The sequence below is a fragment of the Pseudopodoces humilis genome, chromosome 16 (genome assembly GCF_049639895.1).
Source record: "Pseudopodoces humilis isolate 2021_Gansu_Grassland_sample_001 chromosome 16, ASM4963989v1, whole genome shotgun sequence".
NCBI classification, from domain to species: Eukaryota; Metazoa; Chordata; class Aves; order Passeriformes; family Paridae; genus Pseudopodoces; species Pseudopodoces humilis.
Window position 1 is genome coordinate 6,474,918 of NC_142215.1, and position 25,591 is coordinate 6,500,508.

General features: G+C 41.9%; 1 protein-coding gene across 10 annotated transcripts in view; it reads left to right on the forward strand.

The window, feature by feature from the left end:
- The window catches only part of AKAP13 (A-kinase anchoring protein 13), a 207,071-nt gene that overhangs the window by 35,830 nt on the left and 145,650 nt on the right, over positions 1-25,591 (forward strand). For all 10 annotated transcript variants that reach the window (XM_088063289.1, XM_088063290.1, XM_088063288.1 and 7 more), the window contains 2 exons: positions 10,302-10,398; positions 21,256-21,300. In XM_088063289.1, coding sequence (XP_087919415.1) covers positions 21,268-21,300 — 33 coding nt within the window. In that variant the 5' untranslated portion in view covers positions 10,302-10,398; positions 21,256-21,267. The remainder of the gene's footprint in view (positions 1-10,301; positions 10,399-21,255; positions 21,301-25,591) is intronic.

Sequence of the window (25,591 nt, forward strand, 5' to 3'; positions counted from 1 at the left end):
AATGTTTTGTATTTCATTTCCTCAGTTGCTTAAGGAATGGTTGAGGCTGGCAGATATGCTTCAAAACCACAGTCAGGTGGGGTATGCAAGATTTGAATAAAGAATTTGGTTTTTACTTCCAGTGGAGACTCATGTTTTATTTTAAAATAGGTCAGAGAAATTATTTGCTTGTTCCAGCAGTGCAGAGAAACCTTTTAGTCCTGGTTGGCTCACAATTTCATTCTGTACCCTTGAGGATGAAAAAAGAAAGTCCAACCTCAAGTGTTCTTGCACAGCAGGAACTAAATCAGTGTGTTAGTGGTCAGAGTCTTGCTTGCAGCAGAACTGGATTTGAGCTTTTGTTGCATCTCCATGTTGAGCTTTTGTTTCCAACCATAGCACTTCACTGTTTTCCTCTCCTGGTGCCCTGGCAGTTGGGAGATGGAATTTGTAAAGGAAAACAGCTGTAGTTAAAGCTGTGGAAAAGCTACTGAAGGCAAATCCCTTGGGGTTATTTGGCTTGGTTTCCAACTTTGAATTTCTCCTGTAAGTGTTTAGAAATGGGCCTAATCCTGAAGTCACAGGCTTGAGAGGAATGTGGAGGTGAAATTCTTCAGCCTTTAACAGAAGCAATAGGACTTGAATGATCCTAATGCTTGCTTTTGACCCTAATGTCATCTCAGAAAAGGAAAGGAACAACCTCTCACCCTCAAATAAATAAAATTCAGTAGGTAGATGTTTATCTCCTCTGGAAACACTTGAAAAACTTCGTTTTTCTCTGTTGCTGTGACCAACCCCACCTTTGCCATCCCTTCTTAATCACATGCATACCCCCTAGCCTTTTCTGGAGGTTTGCATGGGGAGATCTCTGTTGCTTAGGAATTAATCGGCTTCTGCTGGCTATCCTTCCTCCACCTGAAGTGCTCAGGTGATCTCTTCCTTTTGCATCACCCCAAAGAATTTAGATGTCAGAAAGAGCCTCACCCTGAGGAATTTAGAACTCAGAGCTCTTCCCTGGGGAAACCCCAGGTTTCTGAGCTGGCTCCCCTCCAAGCACACAGGGATGCCTGAGGAAGGCAGGTGTGGGGCTTTCCTTGGGATGTCCCAGCGCTCAGGCCCCTTCTCCCACATGGGGGAACCTGCTCCAGCACAAAACTGATGTGTCAGAAGGAACGTGGGTGTCAACCTGGCTGAGCCTTGGTCCAGCAAGCAGCAGATGTGTGGCTCAGGAGTGAACAAAACCTCATGGTGGCAACTGCTTGGGGCAGGCATAAAGCAGTTATTGAAACCTTACTAGAGATGAAATCCCTTGCTGGGGAAGGCTTGGTAGCGATCTGTAGAAGAACACTTCTAAAGTTGAGCTGTGTCTTTCCAGCACTGGTCAGTGTCAGGTTTCCCTGGATGATCCAAGAGCTGTGAGATCTGTTCCCTTTTCAGAAGGCTGTTTGAGATTTTCTTTGAGACTGGGACTCTCAGTGAAGGTTTTTTTCACCTGTGGCACCGATCACTTCTTGGGATGTCATGAGTTGTCTGTGATCTCTAGCAACCTCTAGTGCTAAATGCTTGTGCTGTAGGCTTGCACCCCTTGCATTTTTGTTTTGGTGGGGGTAAGAATGATTATTTGAAACTGCTAGGAAGAAAATTGAATGGATCAGGGAATGTGTGGTGAATTTTTCAGAATACTTTTCTTCATCTAAACCTCTTCTTTGTTTAGATTTCTGAGTGGACATTAAATTCTGCTGTCTTTATTTTCTGTTTGTGGAAATGCCAGAACTTATTCAATTATCTAAAGCATATAATTTCTTACTGTTTGTGCATAGAACACACAAAAGTTAAATTTGCATCAGTGTGTCACTATTTCCCATGGCTTAACTCTTTCTAATCCTAAAAATGCTGTGGAAAAAGTGCATGTGCCCTCTGTTGTTATTAATGAAGTGTATGTTGGAGCATTTTGTAAATATAGATAGAAAAACATTGTTTAGAACAGGTGTCATGTTTGGAATAATGTGTAAACTTAAGTCTGCTGTTGTTAAGGGCAGAGCACCTTGAGGGGGAAAAAAACCCCAAAAGTGAAGTTATCTTGAAAAAGATAGCTCAAGAATCAGCAAATGAAAAGTACAGAGAAAAAAAGCATTTGACCCAAGGTAAGAATAATATGAAATACTATGGTATGATCCCTGTCTTAAAATGTTCTTCTTCAGAAGACAGTAACAGAAGTGTTGAGCAAACTTGTGCCTCAAGACCAGACAACTGGATCTGTGGTTTCAACACTGACCGAGGGCCAGTCTGTCTGGGCACAGGTAGGAACAGGTCCCTGTTTCATCAAATGATAGTTTACAGAGCACTGCTTTTACTTTTAGGGTTATTCCTCTCTGTTTTCAAGTAGGGGATTTATTTGTTCCCTTGGACTAGCAGGCAGGTTATTAAATCTGTGGTGTTAAAGCTTTTGTGTAGGGGTAAACTAGTGAGCATCTGTGTGTGGCTGGAAAAACTCCTCTGGTGCCCTCTGCAAGATGCACTTTGTGCATAGAGGTGATACTTTCTGAGATTCTTTTCTGGGTCAGATGGCAACCAAAATGTGTTACCACAAGCCGGCTGTGATCAGCTCAGTCAAAGCAGGGAGCAAAAACTTTTGTTTTGTTACCAGCTAACCCTGTTTAGTGCTCTTCTGAATGGCAAGTCCTGAAGAAGGCGGGCAATGTCTGACTGGAAGATTAGCCACAATTGCAGGAATACGGGAAAGAAGAGATAGCAGCAGTTTGAGGCTGGGCTTGCAAGAGGTGAATCACCACTTGCATAGGTGTAGATAGGTAGATAGGCACTTGAAAGCCCTGTGTGCACGTGGAAATTGTGGCTAGTGCCTTTGCTTGATTGCTGTGTGCGTGCCTGGGTAGTGCCCACAGTCCTGTTGACACTCAGGTGCTGTTGCACAAGTGGTCATTTGCAGGTGCACTGGGAGAAGGGTGTGTCCCAACAATCAGTTGGCTTTAACTTGTTATTTTTCCTTCACTGAGCAAAAAGCTGTACGTTCTTGGGGTAGGTGAGGAGGGGGAGGGTGTTCTGTTGGGTGAAAACTGTTGTCATTGCTGTAACTAAAGATCCTTTGCTTCAGGGGATGGTTGTGGAATAAGTCCCTGATGTCCTGGCAGGTACGTCAGCAAAGTTGCCCAATAGCCTGGTGTACCTGTAGTAGGATTTGGTAAGTGATGGTAGCTCTCATGTAATTTGTTTTTGTTTTTCTGAGGATGCCTAGCAGCTGGCAGTGAAGTCATCACAGTGCTAGTTGGATGACTGGTTGTAACTCCTGATTAACGGGGAGGAGTGTGCTTTGTAGAGAAAATAATGAGCAGGTCTTACTGTGGCCACCTCCAGCCCATGTGTGAAACACGTGCGAGGATGTGGCTCCTCCAGGATTTTACTTTGCTGTATGAATGCAGAGCCAGTAGCAGGCTCAGTTACTCTCAAGTTGTATTTGATGTCAGACTTTGAGACAGAGGTTATATGAGCATTTGCTGAGCTGCTTCAGGAATCTTTTTTCTAGTGACAAAAGCTTGCTTCCTCCCCTGGCATGCACTTGGAGTCGCATGCCCAGGACTCTTTGGGCACTGGGAAAAATCTGTGCCATGTGCTAATGCTATTTGATAATGTTCCTTGCTTTTCTGCTCATAATACACTGCCTTGCTATGATCTGCCGCTCTAAAGAGGAATTTGTTGCAGGTGTCTGCATTTTAAAGGAGGAAAAAACCGGCAGCTAAATGAAAACATTCTTTTTGTTTAGAGGGAGGGGAAAGAGAAGTTGAGCTATATGAAAGCAAATCTGGAAACCTGCTGAAGGGTTTTCAGGGTAAAAGATGCTCTGTGGTTGCATGCTGGTTGTTTCCAGCCATCTGCCTCAATGTAGAAAATGCAGATCTGTTGCAGCTGCAAATGGCTTGTAGCAGCAACCCTTTGCTACCTTCTGCCTTGGCAAAAGTGAGCAGGAATGGTAACACATGGAGATAAGCAGTTACCACTGTGGATATTAATAGAATTAATAGTGTATTTTACAGGTGACAGAGGAATATGAGTATGACATTTTTCTATTAAGAACAGTGACATACTAGTGGCATTTTAAAGGGTTTCTAGATAAGGCACAGCATCTCTTCTTGAGGCTTTTGTTTGAAAAAGCACGTGCAAATATTGGTAAGCAGCTTCCCAACTGATGCTATCACTCTTTCTTCCCCATTGCAGTTTTGATCCTGTCAATTTTCTTATGAGCCCTTTAATATTGAACATATGGATTTGCCATGGCACTTAACTGCTTTTGAAATCTAAATAATACTTCTCAACCCTGATGCTGGTATAGTGCTTTTCATCCGAGCACTTTACAAAAGAAAAAAGGTGAAATAAGCCTGCTAAGCTGCAATTTGGTATTGTGTTTACTGACATGAAAGGTCAATAGATTCTAAAAGAATATTTCAAACCAAATGATTTCTCCCTTAAGCTATATAAGTACTATGAATAGAAATCAATAATATCTGGAAGTATTTGAGCTTATTTAGTAATCAAGTCCGTTCAGAAATCTTGGGGTAGGAGCATTCTCTTCCATATGAACAGTTCATTTTTAGTGCTCATCAAACACCTAAATTACCTTATTTGCTGTCAGTTCATGGGTGATGTCTCTTTTAAAGGTGTGCTTATAATACTTTCTTAAACGAGGCTGCAGCTGGGAGTTAACTCACATGGCACAATGCAAAAGTAACTCCAGCTGTCAACTGAACAGGTTTCACTGGAGTTATGTCATCTCTGTGCAATAGAGTGTTAATGCTGGGAGGAGCAGGCACTACTTGTGAGATAGAAGTGGTTGCTAGGACAGGCTTCAGATAAATCTTTTTGAGTTTGAGTGTGAGTTTGGGAAAAGAGCTGACTTTGCTTTGGGCATGTCTTCTCCTGGATGTGGATGACTGCTGCTCAAAAACTGAGCCTCGCCTTCATCCTTGAGCTTCTGGTGCAAGGGAGGCATGAAGGGTGTGTTTGAGTGGATCTCACATGCTTGGAGTCAGATGATGGCTCTGGGAAAATGTGATGTGCACTATGCAAGTTTGCAGCCTAAACGCTGAATTGTTTGAGCTGTTGTGTAACCCACCCGTAATCTGAGTGCTGCGTTGCAGGTTTTTGTTGCATCATTAAACCTTCTCTTTCATTACTGGTTTAGCACCATTATACAGATCTCCTAATTCATATAATTAAGTGCTGGGCAGCTCCAGTGACATGTTGATTCGAGCACTGAAGTGACTTAATGTCACGGTTGCGTGGCGGGTGCTTGGCAGAGCCGGGCAGCAGCGGGCGGGGATGGAGACAGCTTTTGAAGAAAGAGGGAACCGTCACTGCTGCGAGGGTGGAGAGATGATACCATCCAGATTATAAACTGTGCTGGCAGCCATCTCTAAAGCCTTGGGCCAGTTGTGTCATTTTCTGTCCCTTCGTGTCCCTTCTCAGCATTTCTCGGTGTAACGTCATGGCAGAGGGATTCTTGCTACATCCATTGGGCTCATCACAGTGAGACCTTGGGCTTGGCAGGAGCTGCAGTGGGAGAAAAGAATATAGATTTGTTCTTTATATTTTATACCAAGATACCTCCTTAACATGTAGGAGAAAGCCTTGTATTGCTGTGTCAGTGCATGGTATATGCTGGTGTTTGGTTTCAGCGTGTACATTCTGGTCACAAATCAAGTAAAGATTTATTTCTTTATTTTATTGAGTATATTTGTAAGCTGTGTGGAAATGAAGAAAATCAGTTTTGTACATGAGGAAAGTCATATTAAACAAGTGAATTGTGTAGGCTTCACAGCTGGAGCAGGAGTGCCTTGTACTGATAGTAAGTCTGATTTCCTTCTGTGGTGAGGAAGCTCAGTTACCTTATTTAGCTCAATTTTATATACAGGAACTGAAAAACAGGCCACATTGACTGGGACTATTTAGAACAATGAAAGCATGGGGATAATTTCATAACCTTGATGTCATGGCCTTGCTTTGAGCAGGGTGATGGACCAGACAAGCCTTCCAACAGAGATTTTCACGTGAATGTTGTTTCCAACAGCCCTGCCTTCTCTCAGGGTCCATATCCTACTCTAGGAGTGACATGTCATCTTTCCAGGAAATGTCTGGCGTGTCCTGTCACAACCTGCACCCAGTACTTCAAAGAAAATAGGCCCATTTTGTTAAGTAGGGAGCTGTGGTCAAGTGGCATTTTCCTATGCCTTTGAGGCATATTGTGTTGGTAGCTGTTGATGATGGCCATGCTGAAGTAGTTCTTGCCTTCACTATTTGTGATTCTCCTGTTTCCTGGTCTTATGAAGGGGATTTGTTTTGGGCTTTGCCTCATTCTAGCAAGAGGCACAACTCATTGAGACTGTCACCTGAATATCATGGTAGAGGAGGGAGAAGAACCTATTGGAGAATTTTTTAAAAAACATGGTTTTAGAAGTGTCTGAAGGCTTGTGAAACAAGGTGTCAAAGGCTTTCCTAAAGTCTAGGCAGACAACATCTGCACCCTTTCCTTCATCTACTGAACGGGTCACCTTGTCATAGGAGGAGATCAGGTTAGTCAAGCAGGACCTGCCTTTCCTAAACCCATGCTGGCTGGGTGTGATCCTCTGGTTGTCCAAGGAGTGTGTCCAGATTCCCTTCCCTAAGGAATTAGGAAATACAGTTCTGACCATCAGCCAAACTTCTGGAAAGGTCTTGTGAGCCTGTCTCCCTGGGAGATGCAGTAGAAACAGGAAAAGGATGTCCTGTAACGAGAGTATCGTGATATGCAAGTATAGGCTGTGTATTGAGAGCAGGAGATCACAGCAGCAGTTGTACACCCAAAAATTTGGGAGATGAGGAGGAGAAGGAGTGTTTTCCTTGACAGCATTTGATATGAAATTGTGAGGAGGTTTTATAGCTGACAACAGCCAAAACTCAGAAAAACCCCAGAGGTTTGTTTGGGTGCTGAGGACCGATTTTGCCTGGGTGCCTTGTCTGTGAAAAGGTTTCAGCTGTATCAAATAATCCCAAATAATCAGCCATCCATCCCCTAGACCATTAGTGCCCTCATCTTGGTGCTGCTTTTTGAATTTGTTGAAAGCTTTGCAATGGCAATTACAACCAGATGGTGAGAACTCATTTGACACGTCAAAATGCTTAGGTGGCAGCGCAACAAAACATGGAACACTTCTCAGAAAAATAAAATAGGTTTGGGTTCAGGGAAAAAAGAGCAAACTTGAGGAGTGTTTTCCTCGGTGCAGGGCCCTGGGGGAGTGTTTGGGAAGGGTGGGAGTTTGTTGGAGAAGAATCAGCAAAGTAACTGGAAACCCTGTGGTCCATGTGTTGTGACTCTATCAGGCATGTTTAAGACTCCCAACTGATTCCTCTCAAACAGATTATCAGTGCAGAATTTCTGTCTGTGTTCATTGCCTTTCAGTTAATTTAGAAATGTAACAAGAGCATCTTTTGTTGCTTTACTCCTCTGCTTCTTAAGGATGTATCAGATGCACGTCAGCTCTAAGCTATTGTGTTTTTTTTGCTAAAATGATTCCTCTCTTATAGCAACTGCATATATAATCCACAGGACCACTTAATGTCTTCTTAAAATTGTAAATACCTGTAACACTGTCCTTAAATTTTCTTTTCTTCTCTCTTCATAAAGAGAGAGACATTCATCAGTGGCCTGGGCAATTTCTGCTTTAGTTGTCTCACTATGGAAGGAGCAAGACCATAAACAGTCTGCTATCAAATAGTGTCCCAACAAAAGAGATGGGGTTTCCCCCCTATTTTTATTAATCTCAAGCAAAATAGGTTGTTTAAAGGCAGGTGTCAAAAGGACCCTCCTTTACATTCCCATTTACTTTAGTGAGCACTGTGGGATATCATGACAATAGGGCTTTTTAGGCAGTAATTATCCGGAGTTACATGTTGTTTGGAATATTGGCAGAGCTGGGTAGAAACCAGATTGCATTTTATAAAGCTACTGTATGTCATGATTTTCTTGTGATAATACTGGGTTTCATTTGTAAAGCAGTATGAGCTCACCCATGGAACATAATTTTTAAACCCATCTTTTTAAGATTCAGAAAACAGGAGCTATATCAGTATTCATCAACACTTGGTAATGATTTCCCAGTAAAGGAGGAGGAAGAGAAGAAATCCCCATGGGGAAATCCTTCTAAAATGGGTGTGCTTAGGCGTGCAGGAGTTGTCCCATAATGCTTTCAAGGGAAACAGGAATCAGTTCTTTGGGGAATTGATACTTAAATGTGGACAATCTTACTGATTCTGCAGGCTCTTTACTTACAGAACTAAAATATATAAGACTTTTTAATGTTGTTTGCTTCTTCTTGTAGCAATCTAAAAGCTCCCACCTCCCACAGAATAAAACCAGACAAAAAACTGTGAGGAAGAATTTTATGATCTATGTTAATTTTTCATTGCTAGGCCAGTTTATTTTCTCCAGTTGCTAATACTTTCCAGGTCCTGAGCATCCAAGTGAGCTTTCCACACCCTCATTCCTTAGTGGAGATGAGGAAAAACCTGCAGTGATTCACAGCATGCTCACTATCAACCCTGGCAACGTTAACCATACCCACAGTCCTTGTTGGTTCAAAGGGACAGCAGCAAACCTTGCTTTCTCTGCCAGAATACATAAACAGAGTAATGAAAGCCAAGTAATCAGTGTCTCATAAACGAGTGAAACCAGTGTGTTGTTGTTCTGTCTGCCTTGGAAAGAGCTGTTCCTTGGAGATCAACACAGGATGGCAAATAGTTAATCATTGCTTTATCAAACAGTAACTGTCTTCAAAACTGAGGTTCAGAAAACAACACTACAAAAATGCCAGAGGAAAGTTCCAGTCTGCTTGTTTATGACTGTGAGGGTGGTTTTTACTGATTAATGAATCCAAAGAGTGTTTGCTCGCTCTTAACTGGCATTTAAGAGTTCAGGTAATTCCACTTTCAGCTCCAGTAGTTTGGCATAAGACTGTAATTCAGAAATGTGTGACATGGCAATGAAGGAATTAATGCACAATCCTCATACTTTAAAAGGATGACTTTTCCCCTGTTTTTCCTCTTTGGCCTATATCACAATAAATGTATTTGTAGTAAAACACAGTATCCTGTAGTGCTTTGCAAAATACTCTCTCCTTTCTCAGCAAAATGGATAAAAGAGACTTTTAGCTGTTACTCTTAAGAAAAAACATTGTGTAAAACCAGCACTGAGGTATTCAGGTGATGCAGTTCTTGTGTAGATGAAGGAGTGAGATGTGTTGTGCGGTGCCTCACCTTCCAGTCCTGTACCCAGTTAATTTACACAGTACAATTGATTTCCCAGCTGCGAACTAGTTTTGCCATTGTTACTTCTGTGCTTGTAATTGCACTTTGAGGTTGGCAGGTTGGCTCAGGCTGTGAGATTCCCAGATTATGGATGTTTTCCCAACAGGGAGAGTGCAGGGGCAGGGTCTGTCTCTGACAGAACAGGAGGAGGCAGTTGGTGTGTTGTGCTTGTGTTCAGTGGTGTGTGTGTGTAGCCACAACCTTTCGAGGTGTGGTATCCAAATGATGGTCTGAGATACCCTGATAACTTTAGTTTAGTTAATAAAATCTACCACACAGCATTTAATAAACTGTAGCCCAATCTTGGCTTTTTCACCTTTTGACATTTGATTCCCTTTAACTGCTCTTTCTAGGTATGCTTTGGAGAGCATCTCTGTGGATGAATCTACTGTGTAGATTTTGCCCCAGAGCAGGAAAGCAACCTGTGGAAAAGTGCAGGCAACCCAGAAGGGTTTGGCAGAGACGTCTTGGTAGATTTGGGCTTCATCTGCTGGTCACCATGTGCCATCATCTACCTTTGTTCTTGTTAAAACACCTTGGTATAAAGGAGTCCATAAAGAGTTTGATGAAGTCTGTCTGAGAGAGGCTGTGTTGATGGATGCAAAGGACTTAAGGCCAGCTTAGTTGTTTGGGATACAGCAATGGACAGCAGATCAGCAGCTTTGGGGATAAACCAAATAGCAGGACAGCAGCAAATACAGCGCAGCAGTGAAGTTATTCTTAGGTGGTGGCAGATGCCCATGTGTGTCTATAAATAGCCCTATCCATAATGTGACCATTGTCCTGTGTGTGTTCATGGAACCACATGAGACTGCTGCAGGAAGCAACACATGCCTCCCACATGGCTAGCAAGGGAGAGGATGGTTTCCCCCTTGGTGGAGCTGTTGCAGTGCCAGTTTGGGTGTTGGAACTGCTCTCAGCCATGCTGGCCTTTGCACCTGTTGACTCCTTCTTCTTCTTCCCCTTTCCAGGAGCTGAGTGTTGTGACCTGCCCTACTTCTCCCTGCTCGGTGTGGGAACGACCTGAAGAACATCTTGAAGCCACCTGTACTGCTTCATGCAGTTAAAGTAAGGTTAAATGTTTTGGCAGCTCTTTCAGGTATACTCCAGGATTGAGAAGAGGAGTTTGGGAGAATGGGTTTGTCCATGTCAAGCCTTTTGTAAAACAGCCTTGACAGGAGGAGGGGATGCTGATATCAAAGCAGTTAAAATGATATAAACCAATTCAACAAGTTATTTTGCCATAAAATACAATCTCTTTGTGGTGGAAGTAGAAAAGGGATATGTGGTGTTACCTCCTGTATCAAGCAGACTAAATGGTATAAAATAGCACTTAACACTTTAAACATCAGCTGTTTTCCCCTAATATTTTAAGATACGGCTTTCATGTCCCTGGGGCAGGCATATGGTTACAGCCCCAGGATTTCCACGGGAGCCGGCCGGGATCAGAGCCGAGGTGCCTCCTGGTCGGCACAGCGGCTGTCGGTCTGTCTGCCCCCGAGCAGTCGTGTTCTTGAGCCTTCTGGGTTTGTTGTTCAGCTAACACCAGCTTCTTGGTGTGGTGAACCAGATCACAGGATGGATCTGACCAAAAAGCGAGTATATGGTTATTGCAATACTGACAGGAGCTGTTTTGACTCATGGAGTTACACCCTTTCTCTCCAAAAAGACTTGAATGGGTAAAAACTGTTAGCCCGAAGCAAAGAAACTGCCAGAGTCTTGCCTGGAAATGGGCGCTTGCCATGTGTGAGCTCTGTCAAGGGAGAGAGGGAGGGAGGAAAACCTCGGCAAGCTGCCTCTTTTCTCCTCCTGCTGTCCCTAACCTGTTTACCTTCTGCAGTGCCTCATATTTTCCATGGTCTTGCCTACAAGACCAGCACTTCAACGAGACTGAGTCCAAATCGTTTGGTGTTACTGAGCTGTGGCAACAGCTGGGTGGATTAATCATAAACCATTGTTACTTGTAGAGAGACAAGTATGTATTTTAATTATTTGGGTTTTCCTTTTTTCGGTGGGGTTGAGCAGTGGAATTATACCTATTTTCAGACCTTAAGAAATGAAGTCCTTGGCATGATTGTGAATGGAACCTGCTTTATCAGGAACGAATAAGAGGCTTGCTGAGAGCTATCCTCCGAGTTCATCATGTTTAAAGGAGGAATGCACGACACCAGCTGCAGAGAAGCAATTTGTGGCTTGATTTGTCATAGTATTTCTTAGCTTTCTGCTAATTTGGGGAGTGTGGTGAGTTGCAGCAAGCAGTGCTCACTGTTGAGGAAGATTCCAGAGCCTTTCTGGGCATGACCAAGGGGGATGACTTTTTGTACTCAGCCGCAGCAGTGAAATCTCTGTGGAGGCCCAGCACAGGCAGCAAGTTGCTCACCTGAAGTCCTGCCTGGGAACCAGCCTGTGCCTCATGTCTGATTTCTGGGTGTGCCTCTTCTGAAGGACCTGGGAAAAAAAGAAAGGCTAATTTGGAGTTCAGGAGCAGCATTCTCATACCCTTTCCTTTTTCTACCTGCTGGTCTAGTATTTCCATAATTGTGCTTATAATGACAATCTTTTCATTTCATTCATAAAGTGGTTACTGCTTAATGAACTTCATGTTAATGAGCTCTGTAACATTTAAAATAGCTGCATAACTTGAAAAAAAGAAAAAAGCCTTCAGCAGTGAAGGGACGGATTTCCACTCCCTGAGCTTAATCCTGTGTTATAACATAATTGTGGAGAGTTGCCTGGCTGGGAACAGCTGCACAGCGTGGGCTCTTGCTTCTGCAGAGCTCCTTGTCCCCAAGCTTGGGTAATAAATGATTTACTGGGGAGGCTGGGACCTTTGGGCACTTAACCCGTTCATTTCCTCAGAGACCAGCCTGAAAGGTCACTTTGTAAAGGCAGTGGAAAGAAACAGTTTTAGGTGTCTGCAAAATGTGGGGTTTTGCATATAAATGTGCTGCAGAAAGGCTCAGGTGCAGGAGGTGGGTTAGTGGAACTGGATACAAACTGTGCTTGCTTGGATTTTCATTATTTGATGCTTTAATTTATTTAAAAATGGGGCTTGAGTGAGCGTTCTCTCTTTTCTGGGCTAGGGTTGTAATATTTTCTGTTGCTTGGGGTTTTACTTTCTGTGGGATATTCCCAGTGCAATAAAGTGTCCTGGGAACAGAGCTCTCATTTTCCTTGCAGGGAATGCCACACCAAGTGACTCCATCCTTGCAGTTGCTGAGTGAATGATGTGCATTTTTTGGGCCTGTTGTGCCTCAGAAAGGATGTTTCAGCAAAATGAGCATGTTCTCTCACTGCCTAAAGTATATGTTTAGAGAAGAACATTTTCCCATAGTTGTGTGAGTTGAAAGGAGAGGAGCAATTATGAAGAAACAATTTGTAATTCTGCAGTGTCAGATGTGGTCATGCTGTGCCACAGGGAGTGAGGTTAGCACAGGTACTCCTGTAGGAAACCTGAAGTTTCTGATGAAATTTTCCTCTTCTGCAGTAAAGTGTCAGCCAGCCTTTTCCTGAGTAAGTCTGTGGTGCCTGGGGCCACAATGGCAGCATTTGCAAAATGGAGCCTAAAGGGAGAAATGAGTCTGATGTATTCGTCAGAGAAGAAAAGCACATTAAAATGTTGGGCACTGAAGCTTCTTAGACCAAAATGCAAGTGTGGAAACATGTCTTGCATCTTGGACTTGATGCTATTTTTTTCCAACTCGACCTGTGGCTAGAACTCTCTGCTGTGGAGAGTTAAGGTTGGCGCATGCCTTTATTAAAATACTCATTGTGTAACCACCTGGTTTGTAAATACTAGGAAATATTTAATATTTGTCATCATTAAAGTGTGTGTGGTGTTTTGGGCATCATGGATTGTTTTCTGCTGCAAGGCTGTGTTTTTGGGAATGCAGTACAATGCTGTGGTTTGGGAAGCACAGTGAGGAGCAGGGCCTTACTGCTCAGCTCTAGGGCTTGGGGATGTTGTTTATATTCCTGAAACCATCATTGCTCAGCATAGTTCCTAAAACAGCACAGCCTTGAGAGTCAGAGAATAGTAAAGTGGAGAAGGTTTTAGGAGGTAGTCAAGAAATGTAGGAATCAATAGTTAGAGGCTTTGCTCTCTCCCACTGCATATGTAAGGCTGTAGGCATCTCTTTTCTGTTGATGGCTCTCCACTGTGTTTATCCTTTTATGCACTGGGGTGAAATGCTCCCCAAAGCCTGTTCTTGCCTCCTTCCATTCTTTACCTCGTCCCATATAATGCATCTCTGTTTTCAGAGATACCCAGTAACTTTCATGATGCTTCAGTTTGATGCCTGGGGATTTCCATGAAGGTCCTGGTTAAACCCCCAAAGTCAAGAATCATCCATACAAACATGAGCTGGTTGTCACTGAGAGCTTCCCCACAGTTTACTGCCAAAACGTGTATTGAAACAACAAAGTGTGTAGGAAGGTATAAACTGGATTTTGCTCACTTGAGGAGGCAGCTAGAATGTCTGCTAAGGATTTCTGGAAGTTAAATTTTGAGCCTGAGATAAAAGTCTCATGCATACGTGAAACAGCTGCTCCAGAACCTGTTGGAGGACTTAATTTGAGTATAAACATATGTGTGCTTTTGCGTACATGCTGCTCTTTAATTCAAGTCGACTGTTAGGTCTTAACTTTATTAGGATGTAGCTACTTGAACTGAAGATGTGGTCTGTGATTTTTATTTTATTATAGAAGCATGATGCCTCCTTTTGAAATGTTTGGATTTTACAAATCGGTATCTTAAGTACTGTTTGTCTTTTGTAATATGTTAGAGGAAAAAATTTACAAGTGAGGGCAGGGTTATATTGGATTACAAGTGAATTGCTTGACAGTATGTGTGTACTGTAAAATGGGAAATTAATCACCCTGTGTTGATGACCCATGGACATTTACAAAAGGCTGGTCTTTCTGTAGCACAAATAGATTCCGGAAACAGGAAAGAGGCTTATGACAAGAAGATGAGATCAGTTTGTATAATTAGAGCTGGCTAATAATCCTTTTTTACTCTCTGTTTTTGCAGCTTTTACAGTATCTTTCTTAATTTGAAATTGGGCATATGAACTGTAAAGAGATAGCTGCTGTGGTTTGAGTTTTATAGGTTAGTTTTTTGTACCTACTAATAGGCGAAGGGATGGAGCAGGGAAACACTTGAGAGGGATCTCTGCCTTCCACTTCATGGGGAAAGTGCTGCTTTTGTTAACCCTCCACTGCTTCATATCTTCCCAAGATTTGGGCAGGAATTAAGTAATCCAGCTGATGATTTTTTTTGACAATTACGAGATTTAAATGGTCCAAAAGAAGAAACTTAATGTTGAGACTAAGGGTATTTGGCTAGGTATTACTCTCTGGAGTAAGACAGGGCTGGCAGAGCTGAGTTAGGGACTTACTACAGTATGGATAAGGCTTAAGCTTATTTTTTTATGTGTGTGTGTATCTGCTTGCCTGTATCTTAGCTTTGTGTTACACTTCTTTATTTTGGGAAAGGTAATGGGAAAGGTTTGGGTGAAGCAAGTGGTGTGAGCAGGGGGTGGGTGCCCCTGGGCAGTCCAGCTCCCAGCCCAGGAACAGTGCTGTGCCAGTTCCTGCTGCCAGGAAGCTGAGCTACATTAAGCAAAGCAAGTTAATCTATATCCAGGGCATTTTATTAAATCATCAGTCAATTAAATCAGTGACGCTCTGTTAGCTTGTGTTGCAGTGAGGCTCCAGCCCCTCTGCAATAGCTCAGCTCTACAACTCCCCCACTGCTGCTTGGTGGGCTCTTGTGTATTCAGGCCACAGGACTATGGTTCCCAACTCAGTAAAGAAAAAATACAACAGATTTTAGGCAGATTTTGCAATTATATATATATTATTTAAATTCTTTTTTTCTAAACTTTTGTGAAGTTTCTTCTCTTTCTGTAACAGAATCTCTGTCTTGTCTGGTTTTCCTGAGGCTGGCTTGCTCTGTGCTTTTGGAGGACAGTGATGGTAGAGCCAGACCAACACAAAACATCTTTTAAACCTCCTTCTCGTCCCTTGTACCTGAAGGAAACTCCTGTTTCATCTGTAGTTGAATGGCAGCATATGTTTTTGTTTGTAGACAGGACACAGCTAGGAAGCAGCATCACCTGTGGAAATGCTGTATGAAGGATGTATTTTTATTCCTAAGCAATCCATTTAGTGAGAAAACATCATGTTCAGTGAGTTACATAAATTCAGATGATTGTACACAAGTATTTGGAAGTTTTGTAGTTCTAGGCTCAGCTGTGATACTAAACACAGTGCTGCAATATGCTGGCAACTTGTTTGCTGCTGTGTGTTTGAGATGTGGTTTCTTGTTTCCTCACCTCCTCTCCTTTCCAGGGTCAGTGACTTTTGCTGGTGGTATCACTTCCCTGGGTGTCTGCTAAATAAATTTGGGATGGGTTACTTCTCCTAATGCTTTCAGCCTCCCATCTCTGACCAGATATACAAAATCATGCATTATTAGAGCTACAGAGACAGTTGTTCTGCATTTGGTGTTATGGTACTTGTCTTAGGGTTTATTTTAGTCACTGCAATTGCAGCTAGTCTATTTATACAAATTTCTCCATGCATATTCTTGAAGAGCTGAGCTGTGGGTTTATTTTTCCTGTCAAAGCTGTTTGTAGGTTTTGTCCTGGTTTTTTTCAGTCTCCTTTCACATGGGTTCTAAGGACGGGGCAGTAGTACACTGATTAGAAAGCCCATTCATTTTATGAATGGTGAGTTCTGGTGTTCATTCAGTGTTGAATGAAACTTGTGGAACAGAGTGTGTGAACAAACCCATGTCTTGCCTGATACCACAAGGTGAGAGTAACTTACTGCAGGTTTCAACTTTGCAGGAATATACCCAGGAAAAAGACCACACAAGAAAATATAAGTAATAAAACCAATATCAAGTCATTGTGTCTTTCCATTTTGAGAGTTTTTGCCACAGGTGAAAAAAAAAAAACAAACCAGCAATTTTTCAAATAATTGTGTTATAACAAAAAAATGAGGAGACTGATGATGGGTAATACAACACAATAAAGGTCATATACCACTCAGAAGAAAAGGGGAATATTCCAGTTTAGCAATTCCCCTGACACTAGGGGAGAACAATAAACTTATGAAAGACATTGCTATTTTAGTTCTCCTTGCATGAAATCATGGTTCCAGCAGGAATTCCTCTGTATATGGGCAGTTGGTCTCCTCTCTGCTCCCCTTACCACTTCCCCATCTTTATTTATCTTGTGTAGTTTAGAGCAGCAGCTCTGTAGGGCCTGAAACCCAATCTTCTTGATATTTCCAAGTACTTCATAAATTAACATTTTGTACAACCAGAGTGTGGAGGAGTGCCCTTGAGGACACTGTACTTTGTTGAATGAGAAGTGATGTGGTTTTGGAATCTTGGTTTTATTTTTTGTAGTGTAGCCGTATAGAAGGAAGCGATGCAGCTCAGCAAGGGAGGTGAATGTGTGCTCCCAGGAAATCCTGGGATTTCTTTAAACACTTTTACAACTTCTGGGCTATTTGCCGAAAGGGTTGGGGTTGCCTATAAGGCAGGTTGCCCCAGTGTGGGTTTTTGGTGCCCCTGTTAAAAGAAATATATAAAATAAATTCTATTTCTCTTGCTCTCTTACAGATAACCAGCATCAACAGTGCTTTCCTAAATTCTATAGACTATATGTAGTTTGGCTACCTGGTGAAGTGTTGCTCCAGAACCTTGAAATCAAAGTTTAGTCTCTTCAGACCAATGTTATGGAATGTCAATTCTGTAAAAAGTAAATTCTGTTGCATTAAAAAAAAAAAAGTGAATCCTCCTTTGGCTTTGATCCCAGTGATGCTGTGACACACACAGCTGGAAAGCCATCCTGCTTTCTGTGCATTTCTGTTTATCTACTGCAATGCTTTCCATGCCATCTGTAACCATCAGATTCTTCATGTGTTTTTTGGCTGTTCTTTCTTGCTTGCAACCACAAGCTCTTTATGGTTAAGATTGGGTTAGGTTTTCTTCGGGGTTTGGTTTTTTCTCTTTGGTACAGCTGAGAGTGCATGGGTAAAGCTTTGCAAATAAGGATCAATGTTTCTAAAAATCAAATGTTAAAATGATAAATGAAAAGGTCAGGTGCTGAGATTCAGATAAATTTCAGCAAAGCTTAAACTTGAAGTATGTGCCTAACTGAAGTTTACTTAAAATACCTAAAAACTGAACTCAAAAAGCTTGAAAAAACTCAAGAATTTACAATTGAAATTTATTTAGTGCATGAAGGAAAGGGAAAGGGGTAGGTAGGCCTTCCCAGCTGTGCCACATGGATTAAATACCCCTCATCCTCCTGGTTGTTGCAGTTCTGCTCAGTTGTTGGAGGCAAGAGTGATCGTTTTTGTTTCTGCCCATTCTGTAGATCTTCTTTCTGATAAAAAAAATAAAAATCAATATAAATTCATTAATGGACATCTCTTGAGAGTGTCAGTGTGTTTCCTTTCTTACATACACTTCATATGGAGCCAGGCAGCCAGGAGTGGATGCTGGGGAGCTCACAGAAGCTGGGCAGTGAAACCTGCATTTGATGTAAGCCCATTGCCAAAAAGAGCAATCCTGAAGGGGATATGATGGGAAAATGGAAAAGGCATTTTGGCATTCCTGTCTACATGGTATTCAAAGTTCTTCAGCCTGACAGATTGTGTGTGGGATGGGTTGGCCTGGAGGAACGTTGACCTTCCTGTCAGATTTGTCCACACGATACACACTTTGCCTATGATGCCTAGAAGAATAAACCACCTAATTGTAGCCAAATTAAGTGGTAGCTGGGAGTAGTGGATGAAGAGGGTTTATTGCTTTGGCACATGGGGTTTGTATCCCTTCCTGCTGCCTGTGCTTATTTGTAAACTCTTCAGGGCAGAAACTTCGTTTGCACTGACATTTTTACAGCATCTAACCAGTGGGGCCCTAATTCTGGATGAGGTTTGGAACCACAGTAAAGCAAATAAATGATTGTTCTTCCTTTCTTTCCCTGACATATGTTACCATAGCCAGAGAAATGAAGAGCAGTTATTTATCCTCATCCATGAAATTTTGTGTGAAATAACACAGAAGTTCTCTAGAAGAGACATTAATAAAACTTACTGTATTAATTCTTCAGTGCTTAACAGAGCAGAAAGGTATCTGTCCCATTTTGAGGAGGCTCCATTAGCTTTTTATTTTACTGGCATCTGCAGATCATTATAATGTCTAAAACTACTGCTGTCTTGAAGAGTTTGAACCTGGATTTTCATTTGATGTCCTACTTTCCAATTTGCAAATGCAAGGGATTTCAGTGTGTTATCCTGAGGTAGAAAACCTAATATAATTCTAGAAACCTTGCAGTGTAATTGTCTGGATGTATATGGAGCTTGTGATAAACCTCCCAGCCACTGAAATTGAAAAGATTTAGATATTTGTGAGAAATACCATAAATGTTTTAAGTCCAGGCAGCTGCCACTGGTACAGAATCTGTGGGCTGCCATGGGGGTGCTGGGTGGGAGCTGGGCAAGGGAGGTGGGATTTATATTTACCTGTTCTTGTTAGTTTGGCTTCCAAGGCAGTTCATGTGCAGTCCAGATCCTGATCTCACAGTAGGGCCAGTTACTCTCACTGCATTCTTCTGCATCTGGTACAGCAAGTTCTTCCTGGCCAAAAAAGATAGAAATGGCTTTCTGGGGCTCCGAGCAGGCATTGGCTGGAAGGATGTGCTCCTCTAAATAACAGGAGAAAACAAAGTTTAGCTTCTTGTTGTTTTTTTTTTTTTCCCTCCTCATTTTTATGCTTGAAGTAGTCCGATTTGTTGACTGTATTAGGATCCCTATGTATCTTGGCTTGGTTATGACCAGTATGATCTGCCTTTTGTTTTTTTCTCCTCTTACTGGATTAAAGGTCTTTAAAGTTTTTCAGAGGCTGCTCCCTGCCTTTCCTTTGGTTGGAGAAATTCACTTGTCTAGAAACCTAAATTTAGTCCCTTGTTGATGCAGAGTAGTCATTCAGGCTAATCTGTCACTCAGTTTTTCTCCTGTGTTTTTGCCAAAGAACTTCCTAACAAGATAAAATATCTTCCAAACCTGCCTGGCTCCTTGCAAATTAAGTTTGCATCCTTAGAAAAATTGGAATGACATGTGCATTATGAACCAAGGAGTCACTTTAAGTGACTGATGTAAGGGCCAACTAGTAAGATAACAGGGGGGAAATCTTCCTGCAGGAAGTATTCCCACAATTTTTTGACAAGACCCAGTGTTCAGCAGTGTCACTTTATTTCACTGCTGCTACTGTGCACTTGTCTTGCCAGAAAAGAACCCAGCAAAAACTGTCATGAATTTGAATTCACTAGGAATTAGTCTATAGCAATGAGAAATTCCAAAAATCCATATGTGAGGTAAACTTGAAAGCTTGGGTTTTTTTTCTGAGCATGGTTTGATTTCTATAAGATACAATAAGTGCTCTTGTCTAGGTCATGTTTTTATGCTCCTGTTCAGGACACCCAGGTTCAGAACAGGAGATAAAGGCTCAGGTTGGTCATGAGGTAGATTAGCAGGGTTTGTGCATTTTTTGGTTTTGTGTCTTTTTCATTTTGAGCCCTCAGGAGGACTGGAACTACCAGAGGCATGGTATAGGACACAAGTGAATATTGTTTGCAGAGCTGTTGTTGGAGCTCACCTGCCCAAATGGCAGCTAGTGCTACTAATCCCTTCTTTTCCTCAGTAAGTTTTTTAAGAGCTGAAAATACAGTGAAAACTATCAGGCATAAACATTTTGGGGTGTTCTTGCTGTGTGAAAGGGAATCTCAAGGTTGAAAATAGGTATGAATTGGACTGGATTTAAAACTTTTACAGAATACTTGTCCATCCACTGGCTGCCTCAGAGGACCTTTTGCAGAGGGGCTGTTTTGATGCACAAGCTTGGCAGGTTGCTCTGGTATTTTAAAGCAACTGGCACAAAAACATGTAAAATAAAAAGAGCATGTGAGGGAGCAAGGCTAGCTGGAATCAGCTAAGAGAATTTAGACTGTGGTTTAATTTCTGTCTCACTAAAGGCAAACTGTGGGATTTGGAAAGGAGCAAAGTATGAACAAGATCCCACATTTTTTGTGTGAAAAGCAGAGTGGTATTTCATCTATTTTACAAAGGGCTTGAAGTATTTGCAGAGCATTACCAGTTCTGCAGACATGAGTAACAGCAGAAATTCCATTTTTAATTGTTTTGCATTCCTTCATCTTAGGATCCTGGATCTCTTAATACACACATTAAATGAAAACTTAGAGCTTTTGTTTAGAGTGAATATTTTCTGCTGGAGTGGAGGAACTAATGCAAGAGAAATTCTGGTTCAGCTGATTCAAAGCTCAATATAAGAAACTTTCACCAGGTTATAGAGAAATTTCAGGGACAAACTGGGAAGAGGAAAGATTCTTGACTAAAATAGCTTTTGCAGAATGGGTAATGGTAGAATTTGATTATGAAAAATGCTAATGCAGAACTGTGAGCATCATATATTCTGTAAGTTTTTCCTTCAGAGCATTTTTGATAGTTTATTTTCTATGTAGTTTTGAAATGTTTTTTCAACAAATAATCCAGTGAAAGGCGTAAAAAATTACACCAGATTACCTTGGACAAGGTAGTAGTTAGATTTCTTGAGCAGCAGAGAGAACTACAAATACTTATAAATTATTTTTCATGGGGGAACGAAGGAATTGGTGGAAGGGTTTCAATTTAGGAATGATAATTGTCATAAAAGGCAGATATGAAGAGAGGATTGCTAGGAGGAAAGATGAACAGAGATGGTCATGAAGGGGAAGAGAAAAAGTGCTCATTGGAAAAAGGAATATGTGAGTGCTAAAGCAACTGGTTTAGAAGTACCTACAATTTTATGAAAAATAGCTTAAACTTGCTTTTTCTTTTTTGTTTCAGTGTTCTGAGGTCATGAAACTTAATCCACAGCAAGCTCCATTGTATGTGAGTACCAATTAAAACACTTCTTTTCCTCTCCTACTATTCACAAAAAACACTTCCCATCAGCTTTTTGGAGATGCTGCTTCTTTTCTCTTTGGTCCCTAAGGAGTTTATTTGTATTAATTCAGTTGCAAATGCTCAGTGGTAACACTCTCAGGTAAGTCACAGAGCTCCTGTGGTTTCCAGCACTGTTTTAAGTAGGTTTTTAAGTAGGTTTTGAGGCACGTAATGCTGTCTCTGTGCAGGTACCCCCCACTTTTGTTTTTCCTCCCCAAAGTGTGCTGGGGTGCATGGCTGTGCTCGTGACTGGATGTGGTGAGAAGAAATTGCTTGTGTGGAAAACAGGGCATGCCAAGTGTGCAGGGCTTGCTCACTGTGATAATATTTTTCTGTTTGGAGTTTAAAACGTGGCAGGGAGCTGGAGACAGCAAAGGGCTGGGCTGCAGCAGGGTATGGCTTACGTCAGCCTCTCAGAGCTCGTAACCTCCATGGCTCCATTAATAAGGAACAAGCTTCCCCTGGCTCTTGAATAGCAGCTTTGTTGGAGAACATGGGCACTGTCAAATTAGACCTGGATGTGCGGGGGTGTGTGAGCGTGTGGTAAATCTGTGCCAAAGCTGCCAGCCAGGTCTGTAACTGTTTGCTTCCTGCATTGCCTTGCCGTGCTGGGAGCAGGCTGAGCTGCTGGAGCTCATGGTCCTGCCCACAGACCTCGCCAGCCAGGGCAGAGCTGGATGGGAGGATGGAAAATTTGAAGGGAATATTGCTTGCAAATACGGCTTTTTAGGGGAAGGAAGGAGAGACAATCAGGACTGGTGATAGACCTGTATCTTGGAGGGTGTTGAATGTTGTGAATAATGGATCATATTGACCATTAATGCCATGGAGGCTTTAAATTTTGCCTACCTTTAATTACCAGCTAGAAGTTTGCATTGGAATTTATTCTCTACCCACTGTCCGAAGTCTGTGCTTGAAGCAAGATTAAAATACTACATAGTGTGACCTGATTTTGTGAGAGTGGCTTTCCAGGAGTACACCATATCCTGAATTTTGAAACTAAATGTTGCCTGAATTTTGTTAAATCTCAGGTCTGCTGAATATACCTTGACTTTGAAGAAACTTCATTTAAACTTAGGGCACATTGAGGGAATGGAACTTCTGTGCAAATATATGATGAAATTGCTGCAGTAGAATCACATGAATGGTGTACTGCAGAACAAAATTATTCTCATGTCATTTGAACAGTGTATGACTTTGCTAATCTGAGGCTTTGTTTTCTCAGGCTTATCAACCGAATTAGTTTATTTTCCCACTGTTTTGTATGGGGTTTTATTGAATATGTAATACTGAAGTGGTACACTTAGAAGTCCTCATCCCCACGTGATAGAGAACTGGGCTGAGGTCAAATGTGGCCTGGTGTAAAATAATGATTATATGGCACTTGGTATAGCATTTCTTTGCAGAGCAAATAAATTACATTATTAATACATCAGTGACTTCCTTTTCTCTCCTCCTCCCCTGGCCAGGTGTATACACAAATCAGCTCCCTTTCAAAACAAACAAATTTGTTGGTAGCTTGAGGAAATTTGAAAGATCAAGATTTAGTCTTTCTGTTTGCTCTCAGTATAAATGCTTTGTACATTTTAAGATCAGTTTTGTTTTCCATGTGTTGCTAATTGACAGTTATCTGAGAGTTGTTAGGCGCCAGCAGAACACAAAAAAAGGGTATCTTCCTGGTATTTCTGCTTTTCTAAAGAAAGACATAGCAGTCTTGTGGCCTGGCCGCTGGGAGGTGAATAAAAAACCTCACCACATTCTTTCTTTAGTGTGATGGCAACTCCATTTTTCACATATAGGCTCCTAGATCTTGTTTTCAAATTACTGAGAACAGTATCCTGTTAATTCCTACATAAGGAATTTCATATCTGTAAATGACTGGAAATAACAGGTAATACTGACATGTCAGAGGATTTCCCTATGTTTGTCTACTTTCAGGAGAACATGCTTCTCCCACACTTGACCCTTTTGTTTTTGACACCTTTGCATATTTTATATTCTTTTCTCTTTTAAGCTAATACCTTAGATTAAGGATTATGCAATTTTGTTTATCATTTTACTAAATCTGACATGAGTTTCATCCTGAAAGATCCATTAGATCATCATGCTGTTTTCATCAGCAGCATTACTGAGCTCCTTTTAGGAGGAGAAAGTAAAAAATTATGTCTCCAGTTTCTGGAAGCTGGTTAGAGAGCTAGAGCTTATTTTATCTTATCTGATAATTACCAGATTAATACTTCATAATTAAAAAGAGGGGTTTGAGAAGCTGAGATGTCCAGTGTACTTGGGGCCAAAGTTTTCTGGGTGATGGAAAAAATGGTATTTCCACATACACACCAATAGAGGGATAGAGATTCTTGTATTACCCAAATCAGTGTGCATAAAAGGAAGGAAGACCACCTGTTGTATCCTTCTTGCTACTTTCTTTTGGCTGCTTGAACTTTTATTTACCTCTTCTGTAAAAATCATCTGTCCTGCCTCTGCAGAGCTTGGGACCACTGAGAGGTCACGGCCTGTAATGAGATTACTGGCCTCTGTAAGTGTGAAGATTAAGAAATAAGGTGGAAAACACATCCTGTAATAATGAGTGTCGTGGTTTTGTGATTCAGTGTCTCATTTATGCCTTGCCTGATTGTTTCCTTGTTGATGAGGTTGCCAGGAACTGGAGCTGAGCCTTGCTGCAGGTTTGGACTGGGACAGCTGCTCAGCCGTTGCTCTGCAAACAGCTGGCTCCTGTCCCCCAGGAGCATTGGATGTGTCACCCAGAGCTGCTGGCACCTCCTCTGACGAGCTGTTTAAGGAGCTCCCTGGCCCTGCAGCTGGGAGCTGCTCCCAGCAGCGCAGTCATGGGGCTGAGGAGCGGGTGCCAGGAGAGATAGGGCAGGGAAGTGTTCCCCAGTTTAGCTCGGGTGCGATAGCGCCGTGCCGGTGCTCACGTGGGCTGGAGGGCAGGCAGATCCCCCAGCCCTACAGCTTGCCAGCATGGAATTGTGTTTAGAAAGGGCAGTGGGATTTAGAAGAGCCTGTGGCTGAATATTGTGGGGTGAATTTGAAATAAAAATGTTCAAACCCTCTTCTTTAAGATGCATTGATTTCTTCAGCTGCAAAAAAAAGTGCATGTGGCCAGGCAGTCCTTTGGTTATCTGCCTCAGACTGCAGTTGGGAACATCTTTATTGATTGACACTGGATTAAATCCAAAACTGACTTTACTCACATCCCTCTTGTATTTCAGTGCCGTCCTGTTGGTATGGGGATTCTTACTGGGCACAGAGTAGTGGATGAGGGTTTCAGACCTTATTTGTGATCTGCCTGGGACTTGGTGCTCAGGGAGCCCAGGCTCTCAAAGCTGAAGGACCAAGCTGTTCTGTTTGCTGGCAGGGCTGGGGTGGAACAGGAGGATGGGAGGTGAGAAGTCATGAACTTCAGTTTTGTTTGTTTTTTTAAGTGCTTGCAGTGACCTCAGTGATTGTCATCTTTTTATAAAAGTTGTATCTCCATACCACCAAAAGTCAAAATTTCAGCTTCAGCATTGTAAGGTACTTCCTGGCTCTTGTCACTGTTGTACTGGAATATCCAGATCATCTAGGGGTATGAAAAAAAACAATTAACAATGCTCTAAACAATGGAAGTTTATTATTAGATGACCTTTTTATTGTTGTGAATCATTAATTCTGTTTATAGATTAAATTGTTTGCATTAGTCACTTAAACTCCACTGTTGCTAGCATCTATGGCAGAGTGTTTTGTTTGTGAAGTGTTGATCTTTTTGGAAACACTATCTTTGACTGGGAGTCCAGCAGATTATTCAGCAGGAGATTTAATTACAAAAAGATCAAGGCTCACAAGCCATGTCCTTATTTCTACCCAAACTTTAATAAATATGGAGTACACACGAAGGAATAATCAAGGTTGTGTCTTCAGCTGCATGATGTCCTGAAAATCTCCCTTCAAGTGATGTGTGTGGCTTCTGATTTCAGCCTCTGGTGGCTGTGAGGTCTCTATAGAATTATTGATCATTTTTGTAACTCAGTCGTATCTCCTACATCTCTGAAATCAATGTTGGTTTGGGGCTTTGATTTTAGAAAAGTGACCTGAGAGCAGTGTTTGGGTATGGATGTTTTGGAAAAGCACTGGGGTGACATGCAGGGAATACATTGGGAAACATTAAGCTCATCTACTCTTGATTGCAGCCAAGGTTACAACCTTAGATCTGCCTTTAAGACGGGAATGTTTTTTC